General features: G+C 43.6%; 2 protein-coding genes across 2 annotated transcripts; both read left to right on the top strand.

The window, feature by feature from the left end:
* Nucleotides 1–1077: 1077 nt before the first annotated feature.
* Nucleotides 1078–5994, top strand: LOC136517571 (periodic tryptophan protein 2-like). Its single transcript, XM_066511174.1, has 7 exons — nucleotides 1078–2317; nucleotides 2972–3223; nucleotides 3316–3408; nucleotides 3577–3948; nucleotides 4482–4826; nucleotides 4921–5148; nucleotides 5245–5994. Exons 1-7 carry the CDS (start codon nucleotides 1127–1129, stop codon nucleotides 5413–5415), a joined length of 2652 nt encoding a protein of 883 aa, XP_066367271.1. The 5' UTR covers nucleotides 1078–1126; the 3' UTR covers nucleotides 5416–5994.
* Nucleotides 5995–7746: 1752 nt separating this feature from the next.
* LOC136516870 (vesicle-fusing ATPase) lies at nucleotides 7747–15537 on the top strand. The gene is made up of 21 exons (XM_066510365.1): nucleotides 7747–8042; nucleotides 8684–8779; nucleotides 8864–8948; nucleotides 9026–9076; nucleotides 9259–9429; nucleotides 9543–9697; nucleotides 9773–9881; nucleotides 10428–10527; nucleotides 10621–10676; nucleotides 11272–11337; nucleotides 11435–11517; nucleotides 12084–12217; nucleotides 12796–13006; nucleotides 13605–13736; nucleotides 13815–13875; nucleotides 13960–14019; nucleotides 14221–14279; nucleotides 14382–14469; nucleotides 14633–14755; nucleotides 14984–15049; nucleotides 15134–15537. The coding sequence occupies exons 1-21, from the start codon at nucleotides 7867–7869 to the stop codon at nucleotides 15275–15277; spliced, it is 2226 nt and encodes a 741-aa protein (XP_066366462.1). The 5' UTR covers nucleotides 7747–7866; the 3' UTR covers nucleotides 15278–15537.
* The last annotated feature ends 8133 nt before the right edge of the window (nucleotides 15538–23670 follow it).

Here is a 23670-nt window from a genome sequence, read left to right as displayed (position 1 = left end):
ACATCTAGATAAAATAGTTGCAACATATGTTTGAAACATATGCAACATCCAAATAAACACATTCACAACATACGTCTGAAAAAATAGATGAAGACATTTGGAACAGACGCTTGCAACATACGTATAGCTATTGCAACATATGCAACATCCACATGAAACACTTGTAACATGCATATGAAACCCTGAAATACTTGAAACATATGCTTACAATGTGTATGGTGCGACACTCTAGTGGACGGTGACCACCATGTCAGGTGAGCCTCGAGGCAGTCGTGAAGTACGACACTGCATGACGCCCTTGTCGTCTCTAGCGGAAGAGGAGGTGATGAGGAGGACGTTGGTGCCGGCGTCGGTGCTAGCGATGAGACGGGAGAGGGACCTTGTACCGGTACCCGTAGCAGAAGCCATCCGAGGATATGAGCAACACCGCGGGCTTAGAGGGAGCTTGGAGAGCTGCCGCGTGGCAGCGGACGTCGCGGTCACGACGGTGAGGGACGGGTGGAGCAGGACGAAGGTCGTGGCGGCAGTGAGGGCCACGGTGAGAAGGAGTAGGAGGTGGGGGTGCGAATGAGGGCTGGGGTGCGACCACGGAGAAGGAGAGGAGAGCGACGGTGGGCCGCGATGAACCGGGGGTCCGGACCTCGATTGGGGGCAGAGACGCCATCGGCGGGCGGTGCTTTAACTGCAGGACTTGGGGAGAGTGGGAGTGGACTGGATCTGACAGAAGCAGAACGTGTGTGCGGTTGGTAGCTTGCACTCTTGCGGAGCGGGGGATTTTTATTTTGGGAGACGACATGTAGTATTAGATATTTATGATGGGCACAATAAATAAACGACGTGAAGCCACGTAGGGTCCGGCGTCCGAACACGCATTACTGCTGTTCATGTAAAGATAGAGATTGGGTGTCCAAAATTTCCAAAACAAAAGGCCTAGTTGCCAAGTATCAACTTGGGCCAAATAGTCCCAGGCCGACCAAACAGTTGAGTCCATCAGAAGAAGCCACGACCCACTGAAAACTCAAAATCAACTAAAACCCCCTCGTCGTCGTCGAGCCGGTTCCCCTCGTCCCCCAAAACCCTAGGCGGCCGCCCACCCGCCCGCCTTCCTCCTCCCTCTTCTCCCGCCATGAACTACGGCTTTCAGAACCTCCTCGGCGCGCCGTACCGCGGCGGCGACGCCATCTTCGCGGGAGACTCATCCGTTCTCCTCTCCGCCGTCGGCAACCGCGTGGCCTCCACCGACCTCGCCGCCTCCTCGTCCCTCACCCTCCCCTTCGAGTCCTCATCCGACGTCACCCGCCTTGCCGCCTCCCCCTCGGGCGACTTCCTCCTCGCGGCCGATGACAACGGCCGCGCGCTCTATGCCAACCTCCGCCGCCGCGCCGTCCTCCACCGCGTCTCCTTCAAGGGCGCGCCGTCAGCCATCCGCTTCAGCCCCGACGGTCAGCTCATCGCCGTGGCCGTCGGGAAGGTCGTGCAGATCTGGCGCTCCCCGGGGTTCCGCAGGGAGTTCTTCCCTTTCCACCTCCTCCGCACCTTCCCGGGCTTCGCCGCTGGCGTGACAGCATTCGATTGGTCCCCGGACTCTGCGTTCCTCCTCGCGTCCTGCAAGGACCTGACAGCTCGGCTCTTACCTGTCAAGAAGGGACTAGGAGGCAAGCCCTTCCTTTTCCTTGGCCATCGCGCGGCTGTCGTAGGTGCCTTCTTTGCCACGGATAAGAAGACAGGGAGAGTCAAGGGGGTTTATACAGTCTCCAAGGATGGAGCTATCTTTACATGGAATTTGGTGGAAGGAAATGAGGAAAATGATACTTCACCTCCGCCATCACCAGGGACGCCAGAGCAGGGGTCAGAACAGAATGATGTCATGGAACTGGATGATGGGAGCAGGGAAAGGAAGATTTTAGGAGAATTGGAGGAACCAGACACTAAGCTGCATTTGGCAAAATGGGAGCTGCGGGAAAAGCATTTCTTCATGCAGTCACCGGCTAAGTTAACAGCATGTGATTACCACCGGGAGCTTGACATGGTGGTGGTTGGATTCTCTAGTGGAGTATTTGGGCTGTACCAGATGCCAGACTTTGTGTGCCTCCACTTGCTGTCAATATCAAGAGAGAAGATCACCACTGCTATTTTCAACAGTTTGGGGAATTGGCTTGTCTTTGGATGCGCCAAACTTGGGCAGCTTCTGGTGTGGGAGTGGCGGTCGGAGAGCTACATTTTGAAACAGCAGGGACACTACTTTGATGTGAATTGCATTGCGTACTCACCAGATTCTCAGTTATTGGCCACTGGAGCTGATGATAACAAAGTCAAGGTGTGTGCTAAGCGATAGCATTTACGATCTTAATCATGCCCTGCACTTCTTTTTTGCTATGCATGACCTCCATTGTTTGTGTGATTGTGTGAACACACAATCTCATCTCACAGGAATTGTTGATATGCACTTTTTTTTGCTCAATCCATTGAAAACTGAATGTTACTTATGATTATCTTTTTCCTGATCATATTATCTTGTGCTGCGTGAGATAGCCAGAGAAACTTTGCTTCATAATTTAAGTCCAAATCACTAAACTGGTCCTCCAACTTCGTGCACTTAGAAGCTAACTCTGTCCTTGCCTCACTGAGCTGCTTACTCGTACCACGCTTATTTATTCAAATGAAAGAAGAGTAGTGCCTGAAGGGCGGGCCTAGTGCAAGCGATAGAGTCTTACCGTCTGTGACCGGAAGGTCCCGGGTTCGAGTCGCGGTCTCCTCACATTGCACAGGCGAGGGTAAGGCTTGCCACTAACACCCTTCCCCAGACCCCGCACAGAGCGGGAGCTCTCTGCACTGGGTACGAAAGAAGAGTAGTGCCTACTATCGGTATTTGGCAATAACATTAATTTTGCAAAAAAATATTTAATGAATCTATTTAGTTAGTGTTAATGTCCTGCACAAAAAGTTTGATAATGTAACTCATGTGTTGCAGGTCTGGACAGTTTCATCTGGGTTCTGTTTCATAACATTTTCGGAGCATACAAATGCTGTTACTGCAGTTCATTTTATGGCCAATAACCATTCTCTTCTAAGTGCCTCACTTGACGGGACTATTCGAGCATGGGATTTGTTCCGCTATCGCAACTTCAGAACATTTACCACCCCTTCACCTAGGCAGTTTGTTTCTTTAACCGCAGACCAGAGTGGAGAAGTAATATGTGCTGGAACACTTGATTCATTTGAGGTGTGTGTATGCAGCAACCTTTTATCCCCCAAAATTTTCATGTCTTGTGCTTCACATCAAGCTCCGTTGACAATCAAAACATTTCCATGCAGATTTTTGTTTGGTCAATGAAAACTGGTCGATTGTTGGATGTACTCAGTGGCCACGAAGGACCAGTGCATGGTCTAATGTTTTCTCCAATCAATGTAAGAGAATGCTTTGATATATTTTCTTTGACTTTCTTTTCAGAACTACAATTAGTTACAAAAGTCACTACTTTATGATTCTGCAAGAGGATTTTGTTCCATTTCAGTATTTTCTGTTCTGTATGTTATGTAAGTTCATCAAAACAATAACTGGGCTTTGTTGGGTAGGCTATTCTGGCTTCGTCATCATGGGACAAAACTGTTCGCCTTTGGGATGTCTTTGAGAGCAAGGGTGCAGTGGAAACCTTTCAGCACTCACACGATGTTCTTACTTTAGCTTATCGACCCGATGGAAGGCAGATAGCATGCAGTACTTTAGATGGCCTAATCCATTTCTGGGATCCATCTGATGGTTTGTTGATGTATACCATTGAGGGCCGCAGGGATATTGCTGGGGGTCGCCTCATGACTGACAGGAGATCTGCAGCTAATACAAGTATAGGAAAGTACTTCACAACGTTGTGCTATTCTGCTGATGGAAGTTCTATTTTAGCTGGAGGAAACACTAAATATATTTGCATGTATGATGTTGGAGAACAGGTCAGCAAATCTTTCTTGGCATGATTGTATTTGTACCTTGAAGCATAGTTGTATGCCAACAACTATGAGTGTGTCTTCAGTTTTGGTCCTGCATTTTGAATACTCTCTAGATACTTGCTGGATATTATCTACTACTATTATCTAACCAATGTTCTATCTTTCTGCTTAATTTTCGAAATATTTACATGTTGTCATCATGCCATGAACTGTATGACATCAACAGCTAGTTAGGAACCCAAATCTGAAGCTGTAGTAGTCTGACTTTTCTCCATTTTGCTATGGTGAACATACTTTTAGGCTAAAATACATAACCACATGATCTTGACTTTGTTTTTGCTTGTACACATATCTTGGTCTGAAATAATTCTAGAAACCTTGCATTTTATCTAGAGAAATTCCATTATGTACTACTGAAACTACATGATTCGTAAAATGCCATTCATTGTGGGTTGGCATCTTTGAATGGTGAGCATATGGGGGTATGTGATGGAAGAAAAGTAATCGCCCTTGTTTTAATGTGTTTCTTTGAGCAGGTGCTGTTGCGTAGATTCCAGATCACTCGCAATCTCTCATTGGATGGAGTTCTTGATTTTCTGAACTCAAAGAAGATGACAGATGCTGGTGCACTAGATCTAATTGACGATGAAGACAGTGATGTTGAAGAAGGAATTGATCGACAGACTAGAGGAAACCTAGGGCTTGGTTTACCTGGATCAATGGCAAATCGTGGAAGACCCATAGCTCGGACAAAATGTGTTAAGTTTGCTCCAACTGGAAGATCATTTGCTGCAGCGACCACTGATGGTGTTTTATTGTACTCAGTTGACGAATCATTTATTTTTGATCCAACAGACCTTGACATTGATGTTACGCCTGAGGTATTTACTTCATGCCCTTTCTTGTTGTGTATTACCTATTGAAAATTGAAATTACTCTAATCAATTTGCAAATTTCTGTGTTTGGTATTTGTAGAAAGTAGAGGAAGCTCTTGCAGAAAACCAACAGCAGAGAGCCCTTATACTTAGCCTTCGGTTAAATGAGGACTCCTTGATTAAGAAGTGCATATTCGCAGTTGATCCATCCGATGTAAGAGCAATTTGTTCAGCAATTCCTTACAAGTATCTCCAAAGATTGATTGATGCTTTTGCTGGTCTCTTGGAAAGTTGTCCCCATCTGGAATTTATCCTCCTGTGGTCTCAGGTATCATCCTCATTTTCATTTTCTTCCCAAGATTATACCTGATGTTTTGGTTAATATACCATATATTAATCTCATACTTTTCTTTTTATCATATAGGAGCTATGTAAGGTCCATGGCCACTATATTCAACAGAACTCCAGAACTTTGCTTCCTTCTCTGAAATCATTGCAGAAGTCTATAACAAGACTACATCAGGATTTGGCAGACACTTGCTCCTCTAATGAGTACTTGTTGAAATATCTGTGCACTGCTGGTACAAAGAATTAGGTTGTGCTGAGAAATACTTAGTTCAGTGGGCAACATCTTTACCGATCTCCTTGACTGCGATTTCTATAGGAGGTTGATGTGTTTGCAAACCCAGAAATCCATGCGAGCTCTGACCACTTCAGCAGCTCTGCTTGGGACCTCTAGGGCTGGATTGGCAGCCCATGAAATTATATCTGTATGGCATAAAAAAGATTTAGCTTTAGCAAATGCAAAATTATCTGGAAGTATCTAGAAAATTTTCAAAACATTCTAATTGTTGTATAAACGTGTTTTAAAAACTTATTGCAACATAAAACATAATATGCAACCAGAACGGATACATAGACTTAGCTGTTGTGTTTAGCATACTGAACTGAAGCAACAAAGGAACATGATCGATGCTCCGGAGAAAGTTGAGCTGGGTCTGGTTTTGTTGTCAGTGACCATTGACAGTAGGTGATTTTGTGTTTTTCCTCGGATCTGTGTTCGTATGTGTACCTAATCAGAGGAGGATTGTTAGCCGATTTGTTAGAAACGTGTTATCAAATGTTTGAATCAGAACTGGAAAATGATATTTTGTAATGAATTGAATCGGAGATATATGTTATATTCACTGCTGTTTTTTTTTATTTCTGCTGTGATGTTCTGAAGTTCGTCTGCTACGTGGAATTTCCAGAGCCTGGCAAAGTTGGATGGAGGCAACGGATTTTAGGTATTTCCTCAGTGCTGAATTAGGGAGCAAGCCTTCCAAATGGTATCAGGTTGTTTACGGCACGCCTGCTTGTGGGCTTTTTGGGGCGTTTGTGAGTCTTTTCTCATTCTACCACTAGAACTATTGAAATAAGATATTCTACTCACTTCGAACTTTTGAAACCATTCATGTTACCTCCATGCCCTGGTTTGAAGTGGTTTAATTCCTTATCCTTTTTTTAGTTTAAAAAAACACAAAATACTTGATAAGGTTTTAAACAAAAAAATGTCTTCAAGGTTTAAAAATTTTGAAGATAGATTGGGATACACCAAATCCAAATAAGATATTCAAAGCCCATGAAATTATATCTGTATGGCATAAAAAAGATTTAGCTTTAGCAAATGCAAAATTATCTGGAAGTATCTAGAGAATTTTCAAAATATTCTAATTGTTGTATAAACGTGTTTTAAAAACTTATCGCAACATAAAACATAATATGCAACCAGAACGGATACATAGACTTAATGTTTTGTTTTTGTTTTAGACTCTTCAATATTTATCTTAGACTTCATAAAAATTTCAAATCACCATTATAGTCTTCACTACTACATGTGTTTCTTTACTATATGTTTCAAAAAAAAAATGCATATGCGTGCATGATGAATGCTAATGCTTAGCATATGCAGTGCGATGAATACCTAATATTGGGGTTAGTAAATCCTTACTTAGCACCTTTGTACATCGGCTAATCCTATACTCATAAAGCTAAACCCTACTAGATATTTATCTCAATATGCAAGCTATTCACTACAACTACAACTTGCAATTATAGCTAACTAGCACATGTAATTATGATAGTTATCTCTTCATCCACTAACATGTGTTTAGCTGTCCACATCAATTTGTCAAACCATTCACCAAAATTAATATAAGATAGTTTCATTTATATAACTATAAATATAAATAGTCTATTTTTTTAAATTATCTGGAATCCCCACAGCAACGCGCGGGGTATTCTCCTAGTTATAATAGACAGCGAAAGCTTCTACTAGCAAATAAGCACCAAAATAAGTCTATTAAGATTCCAACAATTTGGTACGACTGAGCTTCACTGGTGAATTAATTTTTTTTTGTCTTTGGCTTGAAAAGCAGCTCTACTGGTGAAGCTAAATCTATTGCTAAACCGTTTGACAAAATAACTTCTCTTGTTTGTTGAAAAGAGTGAAATACCCTTAATACCCTTTCTTTTTTCATTTCTCTATTTTTTTTCTTTCTTATACTTTTCTTCTCTCTCTTCAGTCTCCACCATATCTCTTCTCCCACCGCGTGACAATCTTCCTCTTCCCCGGCTGCTTGCTCCACGCGCGGCCACGCGACCCGCGCGGCCGTCTCTCGCCTCTCCCGGCGCCGGCCCCTACCGGTCCCACGCCGGCCCTCCCCGCGCCGTCCCTCCCTCGAATTCGAAGCCGCCGCGCCCCCGAGTCTGCTGCGGTCGCCACCCTCGAAGCCTGCCGCGTGAGCCGCATTTGGCCCATTAGCCTGCCGCGTGAGCCGTAAATTGGACTTTTTCCTCGAAAGAATCCGGTGCACCACATTTGGCCCATGACCAGGCCCAAAGGCTCTTCCTTCAGAACGAAGCGAGCCAGGAGCCACTGTACACGCCAGCGGGCTCAGAGCATAAACTGAATCCCTCTTCTTCCTCTTCGCGAGCAGCGAGACATCACACGCGCCTGCACGATCTCCTGCGAGCGAGATCTCACCACCGCAGCGGCGCCGCGGCCATGGCGGGAAGGTACTACCACGGGCAGGGCGGTGGCGGGGGCGCGTCCATGGAGGTAGTCAGCACGCCGAACCAGGAGCTGGCCCTCACCAACTGCGCGTACGTCTCCCCCGCGGACCTCCGCCGCTTCCCCAACGGGCTCGCCCTCGTCGCCGACGCCTGGGTCTTCACCCTACGATATCCTTTTGTAGATGGTCTCGTAATCTATCGTCTGCACAGTTTATTCTGAGATCTCTGTCGCACGAGCCTGCCTGGCGCTTTGATCTGGTCTGGTAAATTCAGTTTGAATCCCGGGTCTACGGAATTCCGCGTTGATGTTTTGATTTTGGTACCATATTTGAGCTTTGGTAATCTCGTGGTGATAACCCGGAAATTCGATTGCACTGAAATTTTGGTCCTTGTGGAATTTGTCTCAGCAGGCTTCGCACATTTATAGTCTTGTTAATTGTTACTGGAACTGTTTGATATGTTTTGTGCCATTTAGTTACACTGGAAAATCCTTGAATGATGAATCAACTTCGAAATGAACCATCATTCTTTCATTGACTAGTGATCCGTTTCCTTATCACATTTGTACGCTAATGTTATACTGCTATTGGTCATTCTAATGTTGTGCTCAGGTGTAGGGCTTTGTACTCAGTTCACCAGTGTCACCTTTGGGTATTGTGGCCTAGAAATCTAGTTATTTTAAAATAACATAACATTGCTTCAATTTTGAGAACAGCTGAATCCTATGAAGATCTGATAATATCACGTATTGTCCTTCTTAAGTTTTTTTTTTACCTTTCTCTTATGTTTGATCCTTAACGAATATCCACTGACCACAATGCGGTCGCAAGTGGACGCATTGCCTTGAATGCTATTCAGCGTCGGCAGGCAAAGGTTTCAGCTGGGGATTCTGTTACTGTTAGCAGGTTGGAAGTTTAGCTGCCCACTGAAATGAATATTTTTATGATACTGTGTTGCCTTACTGTTTGCAATGATAATTTGTGGTCCAGTTTTGCCCCCCCTGATGATTTCAAGTTGGCTTTGCTCACTTTGGAGCTAGAGTATGCCAAGGCAAGAGCCAATCGAAATGACGAGGTAAGCTATGACTGTTTATGATGCAGATCTTACTAGTGCTTGATCACTATCTCATATTCTTTGTCTTGGCTTATCAGCTGGATGCTGTTGTGCTTGCCCAACAACTCCGTAAGAGGTTTCTGGATCAGGTACGAGACTATCGGTTACTTAATTTCTTTGAGTAGCGCTCTTTTTCGTTCAGTTAACTTTAAAGTGTATGCTATTCATGAGATGCCACTAGTGCATTATTGGATTATCAATGGCTGTAGTTTTATTATTGTTACTTATGTGCCCAATAAGTTGGTCCCCTGGGGTTGTTTACACATTACAGGTCATGACCTCGGGGCAAAGGGTGCCATTTGAATTTTATGGAACAAACTATGTATTCACCGTGAATCAAGCTTTGCTAGAGGGTCAAGAGAGTTCTACACCATTGGATAGAGGATACTTGTCAAGTGATACATACATCATATTTGAGGCTGCTCCTAATTCAGGAATTAAGGTTATCTGAAACACCCCCTATATTGTTCTTAGCACTCATTTTAACTGCGAATGTGGCAGAAGCATTATCTATAAATTGTATCATACCTCAATAATCCTGTTTTTGTACTTTAGGTGATCAACCAAAAGGAAGCTGCTAGCAGCAAACTTTTCAAACATAAAGAGTTTAACCTGGAAAAATTGGGGATAGGTGGGTTAAGTGCTGAATTCACTGACATATTTCGTAGGGCATTTGCTTCAAGAGTCTTTCCTCCTCACGTTGTCAGTAAGTAAGTATGATACCTGCTTCACTGTTTTTTCTACTGTTGTAATCGGGATTTTTTGCTAACGACCTAATACTATAGGTTGGGCATCAAACATGTAAAGGGTATATTGCTATATGGACCTCCTGGTACTGGCAAGACTCTTATGGCCCGACAAATTGGGAAGTTATTGAATGGAAAAGATCCCAAGGTATGAATTTTTCTTAATAAGCATGGATACAAATTTGTCATTTACCTAACTATTTGTGCGAAGGTTGTTGCATCATTCATTTTATAAGTATTTGAAGGACATTTTACTATATATGAACATTAGATAAAACTTGGGTTGAGGAAGTTTCTTATTTGCTAGTGTTAGTAGATCAGCACTTAGCACTTTTCAGGTAGTCTCAGTTCTGTTATTGTAAATACTAACTCGACTAAAATTTTGATAAATTTTCATGTACTATTGATAATAATATAGTAATATACTTGAATGGAGCACGGTTAGCCAGTGGTCTGTACTTATATGATTTGTGAAAACTAACACCATAATGCAGAGGCAGAACTACAAAATTTAGCTGTGGAGTGAAGTATAGGTTAGCAATGTTGTCTGTCCATCTAAATTAATAGATGTAAGAGGGTTTGTAAAACCTGTGCAGTGAATTGATTCCACAGATACTATCATCTTCCTCTACTTATAATGCTAGATTTTTGTCGATTAGCCTCTTACATGTCTTATACATTTTTCCAATCTCAGATTGTGAATGGACCTGAAGTTCTGAGCAAGTTTGTTGGAGAAACCGAGAAGAATGTGAGAGATTTGTTTGCTGATGCTGAAAATGAGCAGAGGACACGAGGTATGTTTTCTCATGAGGTAAAGCATTCCCATATTTCTGTGTTGATTGAAACCTTTTAAACACTTCATTTTTTGTACCTCCTTTCTAACACAGGTGATCAGAGTGACCTCCATGTTATCATATTTGATGAAATTGATGCCATCTGCAAGGTGAAATTAATTTCCGTTTATGTTTATGTCATCATGTGTATTGTACTATTTTGATTGCCCAGAGCTTTAGCAAGGTGCCAGATTTCTCGAATACGACAAGGTGACAGATAAAAGATTACTTTCAACTATCAATAATTCATTAGATAAGTACAGGGTGTTCTTACCGGTTTAGATTTCGGTGGAGTCTCCATGGGTACTAGTGCTTTTATCCCCTAGGTTGCATTTGAGAAAAACATCCCTTATAATTGTTACACGAGCTTCCTCTTAAATGTGTTGCTACAGTGGGTGATCATGTATTATTGGAAAGGCCCTGGCAAAAGTACGTAGTTTTAAGTGGCATTTTTTCTTCTGGATACCTTTGATTACATGAAACTGAAACCTATTACCTATGAATCTATGATATACTGTCCGTAAACATTTCTTTAGTTATACCTAATTCCCACGTTAAGCTCTTTCATCTCTTCTAGGTCTTCTGTAAATTGCAATTTTGTCTATTGCATGCACCACTGTACCATTTAATTTAATCATTTACAGTATCATTCATTTTAATTAAAACAATAGCCTGGCTAGCCTAAATGGAAATCTGATTATGCAGTCTAGAGGATCTACCCGTGATGGTACAGGTGTACATGATAGCATTGTAAACCAGCTCCTTACAAAGGTGCGTTCTCGTAGAATCTGGAGCTTTTTTTTTTCTTTTATGTTCTGTATATACATTTATATGACGCTGAGTTCTGATCAAAATTTGTACCCTTTAGATAGATGGTGTTGAGGCGTTGAATAACGTATTGCTTATTGGTATGACCAATCGTAAAGATTTGCTTGATGAAGCTTTATTGAGGTAAGATATGTTTCTCTTTGGTTCATTTTACTAGTTGTAAACTCACCAATTTAGTGGTTAAGGGCCTCTGTGGGTGGTGTTGAAAAATGGGGTATGAAGGAACCGTAGTTTTACAAACCAGAGGTGTGCAAAATCACTGTTGTAGAAAAAAGCCGTCTTGAGTGGGGTCTCTAGAACACCTAAGATACTGCAGTTTTAGCAAGGAGTTCTGTGGTTTTCAAAACTACAAGATTTTTTTGCATCCAAACACCTTTTAGCTTTCCTATATCATAGTATTTCGCAAAACCCTAATCGTTTCCAAAACTCCAAAGATGGAAACCTTTCTATCCAAACTGGCCCAGTAGCCTGAAATGTGTCTTATTAAAAAGACGGAGTTGGCTAATAAGACATAGATATATTGTTTAACCTGCCTATTTAATGAATTGAAATTCAAACCAGTTTTTATCACTCAGATGTGGCAATTCAAAGAGGTTGATGTTCATTGATTTAGGAATTTTGCACCTTAACTACAGTTCTTTTGTTTTCTATTTGCATAAGTTCATTGCCCTTTGGTACATCTGTTGCAGACCTGGACGATTGGAAGTTCACATCGAGATAAACCTGCCTGATGAAAATGGTCGTTTGCAAATCCTTCAGATTCATACAAATAAGATGAAAGAGAATTCTTTCCTATCTCCAGATATTAATCTTCATGAGCTAGGTTTGTCTCTTCTTTTTTGGCGAATCGATATACTTTCAGGCGTTGCATTCTTTATAACAAAGGTTTCCAGTATTTTTCATAGCATGGAACCCTCACCAGTTAGTTAGCTCTGGCTGAATCATGCTAGTTCTATTGATGGAATTGTAATATCTTGAAACTTTTGTTTTGAAATATTTACTGTGTCAACTGTTATTCTAATCCTCATGTTGTACAGAGCAGTAGGCTGTCTTTCGTTTTTCTTTGGCTTACTACGTATGCTGCATGACAGATATAGCAGCAGACATTATTAACTGTATGAACTGTTATACAAATTGTAGTTTTTTCTTGTGTAACAAATTGTGTCGGTTCTCAAACCGACCACCCATGTACTATAAATAGACCCCTAAGGCAAGGATGAAGGGAAATCTCATAGCAGCCCAAAACCAGATTCCCTCCTCACTCACGTTAAGTGTCAGCAAATAACAGCTGCACATACCACTATGCCTGCACATTAGCACTCATTGGAAATTTTCTTTGTATAGAATGGATTGATGATTGTTAATACTATGTCCAAATGACACCTGATTTTCTGAATGAAGCCGCACGGACAAAGAACTACAGTGGAGCGGAGTTGGAAGGTGTTGTCAAAAGTGCTGTCTCGTTTGCTTTGAACCGACAGATAACCATGGATGACCTCACTAAACCTTTGGATGAGGAAAGCATTAAGGTTACTATGGATGATTTTGTGAATGCACTTCATGAAATTACTCCTGCATTTGGTGCTTCCACCGATGATCTCGAAAGATGCAGGTGTGTGCTGTAATGTCCTTGAACATTAATTTAGCAAAGTGACATACATATGTCAAATGCAAGATGATTGTATTCTTTTTAGGGCATTTCTAGGATCTGCTTTCCTTCCCCCCCCCCCCCCCCCCCCCCCCCCCCCCACCCCCACCCACCCACACACACACACACACACACACGAATATGCAGTTCAGGGATCTACTCCCATTGCGTAGCACTTATCTTCTCTCATTGTGTGTACATTTAGGTGTCTTCTGTCCTCTCCAATTCTCCATATTCTATCAAGCATGCTTTTACATGCTTACGTTAAATATGTTCCACTTAATGGTTTTTTTCTTTATCTAGTAGCTAGCTTAGTAGGAGGCTCTCTCATTTTTTATGTTATGTCATGCACAACTTGACATGAACAATTGCATGTGCTAGCATTTTCGGTTGCTCAGCTTATTTGAATTATTTATTCTTGGATGCTATTTCACACATATATGTGTTTTTGTAATTAGTTTCTTGTGTATATTTTATAATACATACTGTTGGCTTCCTTGTTTCATAGAACTCAAATAATTTAATTTTATATTCAACACCATCTTTATGTGGAAATATGCAGATTGCGTGGTATTGTTGATTGTGGCAAGGCACATAAGCATATTTACCAGAGAGCTATGCTCCTTGTAGAGCAAGTTAAAGTTAGCAAAGGTAGTCCACTTGTGACTTGCCTCTTGGAAGGTCCTGCTGGAAGGTACAGTATCTAAAGGCTAAACAACATCCATGTCTTTAAAAACTTTGCTGGAAACTTATTTCATATTTACTGCTTCAGTGGTAAAACAGCTACGGCAGCAAGTGTTGGCATTGACAGTGATTTCGCATATGTCAAAATTGTAAGTTTCCTTTCTTTTCAGTTTTCCTACTTGCTCTATAGCAAGGTATAGGACTAAATTTTTGAATTGTGCTTTTCACTATAGATATCAGCAGAAACAATGATTGGTTTCAGTGAAAGCAGCAAATGCGCACGGATTTGTAAGGTCAGTGTACATAACATTTAGGGTATCCTAGTCAATAGTTAATACGAATATATGGAAAGATCTATTTGAAACTTTATCCCATTTACTGTTCTTGTGTTGTTCTGCACCATTTTTCTTGGCACTTTGTAGCTATATCTGGTTTGCTTTTTTTGGGGTGTGATTTCACACTATATTGACTTTGTGTCTTGTTGTAAAATACAGGTTTTTGAGGATGCATACAAGTCTCAGTTCAGCATCATAGTTCTTGATGATATCGAAAGGTACCTGAGCCCTTGATTCTAAAAGTGAATTGGCTGCCATGCAACCTTTATGCGTCTCATTTAGCTTCAACTGTGTTTTAATATTCTTGTATGATCTTGTAGGTTACTGGAGTATGTAGCCATTGGACCACGTTTTTCAAACTTGATCTCTCAAACTCTTCTTGTCCTCCTCAAGAGGGTTCCTCCTAAGGTTTGCATAAATGCCCAGTATTATCCTTGAGCTCCATACTTGGTTATTGTTTCACTACTTACATGTTGAACTCGGACGCTGAGGCTAGACATCGTTAGCAGAAGGTTAAACCCCTCTTTTGTAACTACTTCATTTGACTTGCTCGCCTCTTCATATTTTGCAGGGAAAAAACTTGCTTGTGATTGGAACAACAAGCGAGGTTGGCTTCCTAGAATCTGTTGGAATGTGTGATGTGTTCTCTGTGACATACCATGTTCCCAAACTGAAAAAGGAGGATGCCAAAAAGGTGAGGAATACCATACTGGATTTTGTTTCCCGGGTAGTTGAAATGCTACAAACTGCGACAGTTGCAAGATATGGTTGCAGCGTGGCAGTGATACTTCATAATACAATCATGATGTTTATTGGTTTTCTCTGCATATGCGGTGATCACAGTGTTGTTCAGAAGTTTGTGCCTTGGATTCGTTAGGTGTGTTTCTTCCTTCACAGCTCACACTTTCTGGTTTCTCTACAGGTATTGCATCATCTTGATGTGTTCGATGATGGAGATCTTGAAGCAGCAGCAGAAGCACTGGATGATGTAATCTTTTGTTGTTAATCTAGCATTCTTATTAGTATGTAGAAACCTGAATGATCAAATTCTTACAATGCTTCTGTGTTGCAGATGCCAATCAAGAAGTTGTACACACTTGTTGAGATGGCTGCACAGGGGCCAACCGGAGGAAGTGCAGAAGCAATTTATGCCGGAGAGGACAAGATAGATATCAACCATTTCTTTAGCATCTTGAGTGATATTATCCGTTACTAAGCCCGCATGGAGCCGGAATGGACCCTAGGTGTCCAGTAGGAGTTTGTTTGCACCTGTGCTTCATCACCCCTTTTGGCATCCTCACAGCGTGTAGATTGGTTGGATGTGTTATTTTTGTTTGATGCGCCTACCAGAGCTGTTGGATTTGATCAGAGGCGAATTACACGATATAGCATTTTTGTATTGTATGACGATGTTTATACAGTTGATAACGGGATCCAGCTATGCACTCCAGAAGAGAGATGATTTGATTCTACTTTTATATGGTTCCAGCAATTCACTCGTCTTGAAAGGCTGCAATACAATTCACACTGATGATTGCGTGGCTAAACATCTGACAAGCCATGAACTCTAATGCTTACTGGAAGCAATACAGCTAAACAGCGGATTTTATTGATTCTAGTATAGCAATCTCAATCGCATTATAAAAAGATGTCTATTTTACAAGTGTCACTAGCATTTAATGGAAATGGGGTTGCCTTGGGTTGAAAAAATAAACAAGTGTCACCAGCATGACAAATACCCGTACAAAATAAGGTTTCCTTCGGCAGAGCTTCTCCACCGGTTTCACGAGCCATTTTGGCTCCTTCCTCAGGTCCGTGAGCCACTGCCCTTGAATTTTAGAGAAATAACACGATGCGGCACAACAAAACGTTTGGCAGTTTTTTCTTGTTCCTCTCCCTCTGGTTTGGTTGCTAATTCTTTATGTTATTTTTAAATTTTATTTTTTAAATTTAAATTTACTCAGATAAAAAATCATATAGAAACGTACAACTCTAGAGGTTACTACACGTGTGCGTACACAGGGTACCTTGGACAATTGGCCTCTCAGCCATGCTTGATAAGATGGGTGCAGTCGATTTGTCAAATGGTTTATTAAAACGACTTTAACTCCACTCGTGGAGTCGTTCGTTCGTAGAGCTGAAATAAATTTTTTTTTTGCTTTACTAGTAAAGTGAAGGCCTATCAAACGAGGCCTAAGCTAAGTGTCGGTGTGAAATATGGTCAACAAATAAATATTTGTAGTATTACGGTACGTTGTGATCGGATGTGGCCTAGCACTCAATGATACAAAATTTATACTGGTTCAAGCAACAGGCCCTATGTCCAGTTTAGGTCGGTTGGTGACTTTATTCCTGAGCCTAGATGCTCGAAGTTTGCTGTGGAGTTATAAACGAGTAAGGAATGAAAAGGGGTGTTAGAGGCCCGGTCGGACACTAAACCGAGTGAAAGAGAGTGACGGATGCTCAAATGTGTACTAAGTATTGGAGCGTATGCTCTGTGTGTCCGAGCTTATCAGCTGTTGAGAGCGTGTAGACTGTGTAGCTGTCGAGCTCTAGAGCTGTTGTGCTGTTGTCCTCGAGTCCTTGAGTCTTCGAGTCTTTGATCCTTCTGGTAGGAGAAAGCACATCTCCTTTTATAGTTGAAGGGGATGGCCTTATAAGTCAGAGAGAAAGAGAGAGTGCATACGGACGCTGCCTAGTCTTGTTGTCCACGCCATTAGGTACGGGATGGTTGCCATCGCCCACCTTAGTATTCATGCTCTGTTGTATCTGGTAGTCTGCACAGTGTTCGCCAGGTACGACAAACGACGGCGCCCACAATACTGTTTATGTCCATACGCGTCTGACAGGCTCTACCGTATTCGCCTGGTATGGCAAACGACGACGCCCACAATATTGTTTATGCTCTGACGCGTCTGGCAGGTTCTACCGTGTTCGCCTGACATGCCCCGACGGCACCGTCCTGTAGGTGCGCAGGGCACGGTAGGGTACGGTATTCGGTATTGCGGTTGACTTGAACGCCTTACCTTATCTGCTCCGCATGCTCCCCGAGCCCACACCGAGAGGGCATCCCCGGTTGGTCGTTTCCAGTCGGCCCGAACCGTGTCGGTCGAAAAAGAGCAGCGAGCAGAGGTCCTGGTGTATTCTCGGTCGGAGAAAGGTGGTCGGAGTCGGACTATGGTCCCACCACGGCCAGGCCTTCCGGTCGCACCTCCGATCAGATCTCCTGGCCGGAGGTGCCGGTCGGGGACCAGATCGTGGTCTTGGCTTGTCATTGTGTATCTGGGCCGGTCCAAGCACGTGCTGTCGTTGCACTGCCTGCTGGGCTGAGTTTTGTAGGGCAGCGGGTCCATTGGGGACCTCAGGTTTATGAACCCGACAGGAGCCCCCGAGCCCCTTTGGGACTTCTGTGAAGCCATGAAGGGGCTGTTCGCACACGCTTTGTGTGATATTGTAAAAGCCAGGGGTTTGTGTTTTTAGCTTAATAAAAGCTTGTATTTCCTTTGTAATTCATGTGCCCATTGTGCCGTGGAGGCAGGCTGTTATTGGAACTTTGATGTTTTTCCTCCTTGGTTTGTTGTACCGCGTAGGGTAACCGAGTAGGATTTAGGCGCCCAGCCTCCATATGGAGGACTGGCAAAGGCCATGGAGGCACGCCGCGCAGACATAGCGCCCAGCCCCTGAGGAGGAGACTTGTTGGTAATCCGTTTTTGGCCGGGTGCGCGCGAGCGCACCCGATGGGTGTAGCCCCTGAGCCTGTGGCTGATTGGGGAGTCGGTCGAAGGCTGAGCACCTTGGCACTCTCTTTTGGGGCTACATACTCTTGTGTCTCTTTCGGTCGTGGTGTTCGTCCGTGTTCGTTCTGACCGCAACCTGTGCGGTCGGTCGGGTTCCTGAGTTAGGATCTAGCGGCTCAAGCCCTCGAGCCACTAGGTGCCGGTCGGGGTCGGTTGCATGATTTCCTACGTCACCCTATCCATGGTTTCCACAATCGGAGGGGTTGAGCTGACGCCACTTGCCTCGATGGCTCGAGTGGCGAGCTTCGGTGAGCTCGCTAATGGGCATGTCCGAGTGGAATCCAGGTCCGTCATTTGTGACGGGGTCGGCATAGCCCTCATGTGGTACTCCACTTCTCCTTAACCCACCTCTCGGTAGATGCCTGAATCCTTCCGGAGAGCGACTCAGATGGCCCGATGGCCTCCCCTCGATGAAGATTCTGTGGGAACAGCTCGAGGTCAGGATCAAACGAGAAGGTTGAGATGACCCTGTTCGCTCTAGAGCGAGTCGGGCGAGGGCCGCTGGGGCTCATCTGTGTTTTCTCCCCTAGCACTGTTTGACGCAAGGTGGCCTTGTGCCCTTCGTGGGCTAGGCTTCGAACCCCGGTCGGTTGCCACGCATATAGAATGAGACGACTACCGCTTTATGACACGACGCAAAGCGTTTCGATACAATGATTGCATATGCAATGATTTGGATGTATAAATGCATGCATGAGAATGAATGCCTATGTATTGGAAAAGTAAAATGAGGGTTGGTAAAGTTATCTCGATGGCTCGAGTGATGGGTTTGGAGAGCTCCTATCAGATATGTCCAAGGAGAATCCAGGCCCGTCGTTCGTGATGGATTCAACATAACCCGCATGGGGCATCCCACTGCTCCTTACCTGTCTCTCGGCAGCCGCTCGAGCCGTCCGATCGACTCAGGTGACCCGCTGGCCTCTCCTCAATGGAGATTCTATCGGTGGGCCCCTCCAAACCCTACCTAGGAAGGCGGAGGGTCGTTTGCATGCAATTGCGCCTCATTTCCTATGCCCATATTGCGGTAGTGGTGGGCCCCGCCTAGGCAATGTCCCATTGGGCAGGCCATGTCCCACCAGCCAGGGCCACGTCCCGCCGCATGCCTTTCCACATTAAATAGGGGAAGGGAGAGGGTTTTCCTCCCGTTCTTTTGCCTTTCTTCAACCGCTGTCGTTCCTCCTTCCTTCTTTTTGCCAAGCCTGTTCGTGTACCACGGCGATTTCTAGGAGAGAGTAGGGCAGAGCTAGGGAGAGAAAAAAACTCATAGATTCATTCATAAATCTGAGGTGTGATGTCGAACTAGAGGCCTTCCAACATGGATGAGGCCGTGTTGGCCGACTTCACCGCGAAGGGGCTGCTTCCGTCGAAGGAGGTGGCACACTAGAGGGCTCCCACACTAAGGGAGGTTGTTCCACAACCTCGGACTAACGAGGTCATCTCCTTCCTTGCCTTTCACGAGCACGGGCTCGGGTACCCCGCGCACTGATTCCTGTGCGGCGCCTCAACGAGTGGGGCCTAGAGTTGCAGCACCTCAACCTGACTAGGGTGCTGCACATCATAGGCTTCGTCACCGTCTGTGAGGCCTTCCTCGAGATGGAGCCGTATGTGGATCTATTTTGGTGAGTCTTCATCGGGCGAGCCCTGTCCGAGGGGAAACCGCCCAGAACCACACTGGTCGGGGCAGAAGAGGCCAAAACCATCGGTCCCCTACCCCGCGTACTCCCATAGTGACTCCAACCAGGGGTGGCATGATGAGTGGTTCTATATCAGGAACCCGGTGGAGGTGTCGTTCTCGACATTTACCGGGAGAGGCCGGAGAAGAGGAAAAGTTGGACGTGGGGTCCTTCCCATCAATAGAAAAAGTTGGGGATTATCGAGCCGGAGCTTCAAAAGCTTGAGTGGAATGGTCTTGATGGATTGTGGGTCTTCCACACCTTCTTCTACCATTGGGTTGCCCCGCTGGGGGAAAGAACGTGGCCGATGTGGGAATACTCCAGCCCGACGGATCTCGACCATGCATCACCGGAGGAGTTGTCGAAAGATAAAGTCCTGAGTTATCTTGGTTGGGCACTGCAGTTGAGGGATGAAGACTATAACACCCTAGGTGTTTGTCACCAGTTAAGTAATGGGTTTGAGCTCAAACATGACATGATAAGTGTTGACGAAGGTGTCAAGATCAAATCTACAAGAGTGAGCTCTAACTTAAACTTGGACGACACACCCTTACTTACATGTGGACCCTTGTTAAGATTATGCAAGAGTAATGTTAAACATGCTTATTTCATGTACATTACATCAACACGAATTCATCTTGACCAGTGGAAAAGTTTCATGAAGTTTGGAATCAAGAAGTCACATGAAATAAAAAAGTTATAATCTTTCTTGGATTGCTTTTTTAAGTAAAGGGGAATATGAGATGCCGACCAAACCTTGCTACATTGCCCAAACGACTCTAATTGAACTCTATAACAAAAGTCATGAAGGATTTATGTTGAGCATAAATCAAGAAAATGCCTCATCGGTCTAAAACTTTAATTTAAGCTTTACTGTGATGCTATTTTGACCTATGTTGACCAATCGCTTATATTGCTTGCATGGATTTGCATCTTAAATAAAAGTTTAAGTTTGAGTGGAGTAGAACAAACTTTATTTTTGGACCAAGAGCCAGATCAGATTGGAACTAAGTCAAACAGAGGCTTGAGGATTGAATCAGCTGTTGTCTTAGGCTCTCGGTAAATTTTTCTAAGTCCCTGAAGTGACAGCAGTAAGTTAATTTCCTTGCGACATTTTATTGTCCAAATTCATGTGGTAGCTCAATTGGATTCCTTAAAATGAGTTGAAGTACCTTTCATGGTGAAAACAATAAATTAAGTCTCATCAAATTTGGAGTTCATTTGGATCTTGAAAAATAGTTTCCAAAATAGCAAAAGTTTACTTTGCCACTTAACTGACATTGACATGTCGACATTCCATGTTCTCCAAATTTTGTTAAGCAACTCAATTTGGTCCAAAGATAAAAGTTGGAGGTAATTTACTGGAGGAGAGTATATAAAAAGATGGCACTCGTTTGACCTTGTCTTGACCATCGATTTTTGGATTTGATTAATCAGCATCAACACGTTGACACTTGCAAATTGGATGCTAATTAACCGTTGTTTCAAAGCCCTAATGGTTGTGACCCCTTAATCAAGTTTGTAGACCATCAGGAGAGCTACAACTTTGCTTTAATCACCCACTCTAGAAATGCCTCGAAGATGCCTAAAACTTGGCTCCAAAATAGCCACGTCGTCGCCTACCAGGTGCTCTGGGAAACTCCTCAACGGGGGAGCGCATGGACACTATGCAAGGCATCAGCGCCCCACCTCCATGATGCGTGGTCGCACCTGAAAGGTCCTAATGTCTAGAGGGGGGTGAATAGCCTAATAAAAATTTCTACAACAACACTTAACAAAATGGTTAGACAATTATGAGGCGAAGCAAGTGTTGCGATAGCCTACTCAAAATGCAAGCCACCTACCACAATTGTAGTTTAGATAGTATCTATTCACACAATAGCTATGACACTACCCTATGTTAGTGTGCTCTCAAAGGCTAACTAAAGAGCCACACCAATCAAGCAAGCAAGTTCTCACAACTAGCTACACTAAAGAGCTTGACAACTAGTTTATAGTAATGTAAAGAGAATGATCAAGAAGGTTATACCGCCGTGTAGATAAAGGAACCAATCAATCACAAGAATGAATAACAATGAAGACCAATCACCTCAGAATTAATGATGAACACAATGATTTTTATCGAGGTTTACTTGCTTGCAGTAAGCTAGTCCTCGTTGTGGCGATTCACTCACTTGGAGGTTCACGCGCTAATTGGCTTCACACGCCAAACCCTCAATAGGGTACCACACAACCAATATAAGATGAGGATCACACAAGCCACGAGCAATCCACTAGAGTACCTTTTGGCTCTCCACCGGGGAAAGGTCAAGAACCCCTCACAATCACCACGATCGGAGCCGGAGACAATCACCAACCTCCGCTCAATGATCCTCATTGTTCCAAGCCATCTAGGTGGCGGCAACCACTAAGAGTAACAAGTGAAATCCATAGTGAAACACGAACACCAAGTGCCTCTAGATGCAATCATTCAAGCAATGCACTTGGATTCACTCCCAATCTCACAAAGATGATGAATCAATGATGGAGATGAGTGGGAGGGCTTTGGCTAAGCTCACAAGGTTGCTATATCAATGAAAATGGCCAAAGGTGTGAGCTTGAACCGGCCATGGGGCTTAAATAGATGCCTCCACGAAATAGAGCCGTTGTACCCCTTCACTAGGCACAACTCGGGCTGACCAGACACTCCGGTCATGTTGACCAGACGCTGGACCTCAGCGTTTGGTCGCCCGACGATAGCCACATGTCCCGATTTCAATGATCACTAGAGTTGACCGGACACTGTGCACAATACTGACTAGACGCTGAGCCATCAGCGTCTGGTCATTTCCAGTAAGGTTCTAGAAATGCCCTTTGCCCACTGGACGCGTCCGATCAAGCATGACCGAACCCTGCCAGCGTCCGGTCAGAAACCCTAGCTTCTGTGTGCTGCTCGACAATAGGACCAGACACACCTCGCCAACGTCTGGTCGTTCAAGACCCAGCGTCTGGTCGTTTGACCGATGCCATCATCTCTGCTGGTACAACTGACCGGACGCACCGGTTTCACTGGAACCAGCGTCCGGTCACCTTGTGACCAGCGAGACTAACTCCTCTTCACCTCTAACTTCTTCACCCTTGCTCAAATGTGCCAACCACCAAGTGTATCACCTTGTGCACATGTGTTAGCATATTTTCACAAACATTTTCAAGGGTGTTAGCACTCCACTAGATCCTAAATGCATATGCAATGAGTTAGAGCATCTAGTGGGACTTTGATAAACACATTTCGATATGAGTTTCACTCCTCTTAATAGTATGGCTATCAATCCTAAATGTGATCACACTCTCTAAGTGTCTTGATCACCAAAACAAAATAGCTCCTATGGTTTATACCTTTGCTTTGAGCTTTTTGTTTTTCTCTTTCTTCTTTCCAAGTCCAAGCACTTGATCATCATCATGGTATCATCATCATCATGCTATGATCTTCATTTGCTTCATCACTTGGAGTGTGCTACCTATCTCATGATCACTTGATAAACTAGGTTAGCACTTAGGGTTTCATCAATTCACTAAAACCAAACTAGAGCTTTCAATCTCTCCTTTTTTGGTAATTGATGACAACCCTTTCACAAAGATATGAATTGAAATTCAATTGAATCCATGTTGCTTGCCCAAGCATATTTACCATGTGTAAAAGGATATGGACAAGTTTCATGAACCCCAAATGGTAGCAATTTGCTCCCCCTATATATGTGCTAAGAGTTTGGATTGTAGCTTGCACATATGCTTGGATAGGAAATATAGGAGTCAATGTTTACCAAATAATGCTAAGGTATAAAAGATGTACCTTTGAAGCGTGATACCAATTAGAGTGCACCATTATGCCATCCTTAGCATCATGGTTAGCTCTATACCACTTGGAAATATACTTTGAAAAGATACCACTTGTGAAAACTTACTTGAAAAAGAAAGTAATCTAATGATTTCAGTTTCATCATTCAATCTTACAGCTAGCATACATCACATAAGCATAGATTTTGTAATTTAAAATTTGTGCTATGCAAGCAAACATATGAAATGCACCATACAAGTTCATGAGCTTGCTCCCCCTACTTGTGTGCTCAAAATTTTAATTGATCCCTTTTCTTTGTCATACT

This window comes from Miscanthus floridulus, chromosome 17 (genome assembly GCF_019320115.1).
Source record: "Miscanthus floridulus cultivar M001 chromosome 17, ASM1932011v1, whole genome shotgun sequence".
NCBI lineage: Eukaryota > Viridiplantae > Streptophyta > Magnoliopsida > Poales > Poaceae > Miscanthus > Miscanthus floridulus.
The sequence above is the reverse complement of the archived record's forward strand: the minus strand, read 5'-3'. Positions and strand labels throughout refer to the sequence as shown.

Excerpts from the sequence above, each read along its gene's own strand:
- LOC136517571 (XM_066511174.1), top strand. The coding sequence starts at position 1,127 with ATGAACTACGGCTTTCAGAACCTCCTCGGCGCGCCGTACCGCGGCGGC. Across the intron at positions 3,224-3,315 it reads GAACACTTGATTCATTTGAG|ATTTTTGTTTGGTCAATGAA; the intron begins GTGTGTGTATGC and ends ATTTCCATGCAG. Across the intron at positions 4,827-4,920 it reads ACATTGATGTTACGCCTGAG|AAAGTAGAGGAAGCTCTTGC; the intron begins GTATTTACTTCA and ends TGGTATTTGTAG.
- LOC136516870 (XM_066510365.1), top strand. The coding sequence starts at position 7,867 with ATGGCGGGAAGGTACTACCACGGGCAGGGCGGTGGCGGGGGCGCGTCC. Across the intron at positions 10,677-11,271 it reads AAATTGATGCCATCTGCAAG|TCTAGAGGATCTACCCGTGA; the intron begins GTGAAATTAATT and ends CTGATTATGCAG. Across the intron at positions 14,020-14,220 it reads AATGCGCACGGATTTGTAAG|GTTTTTGAGGATGCATACAA; the intron begins GTCAGTGTACAT and ends TGTAAAATACAG.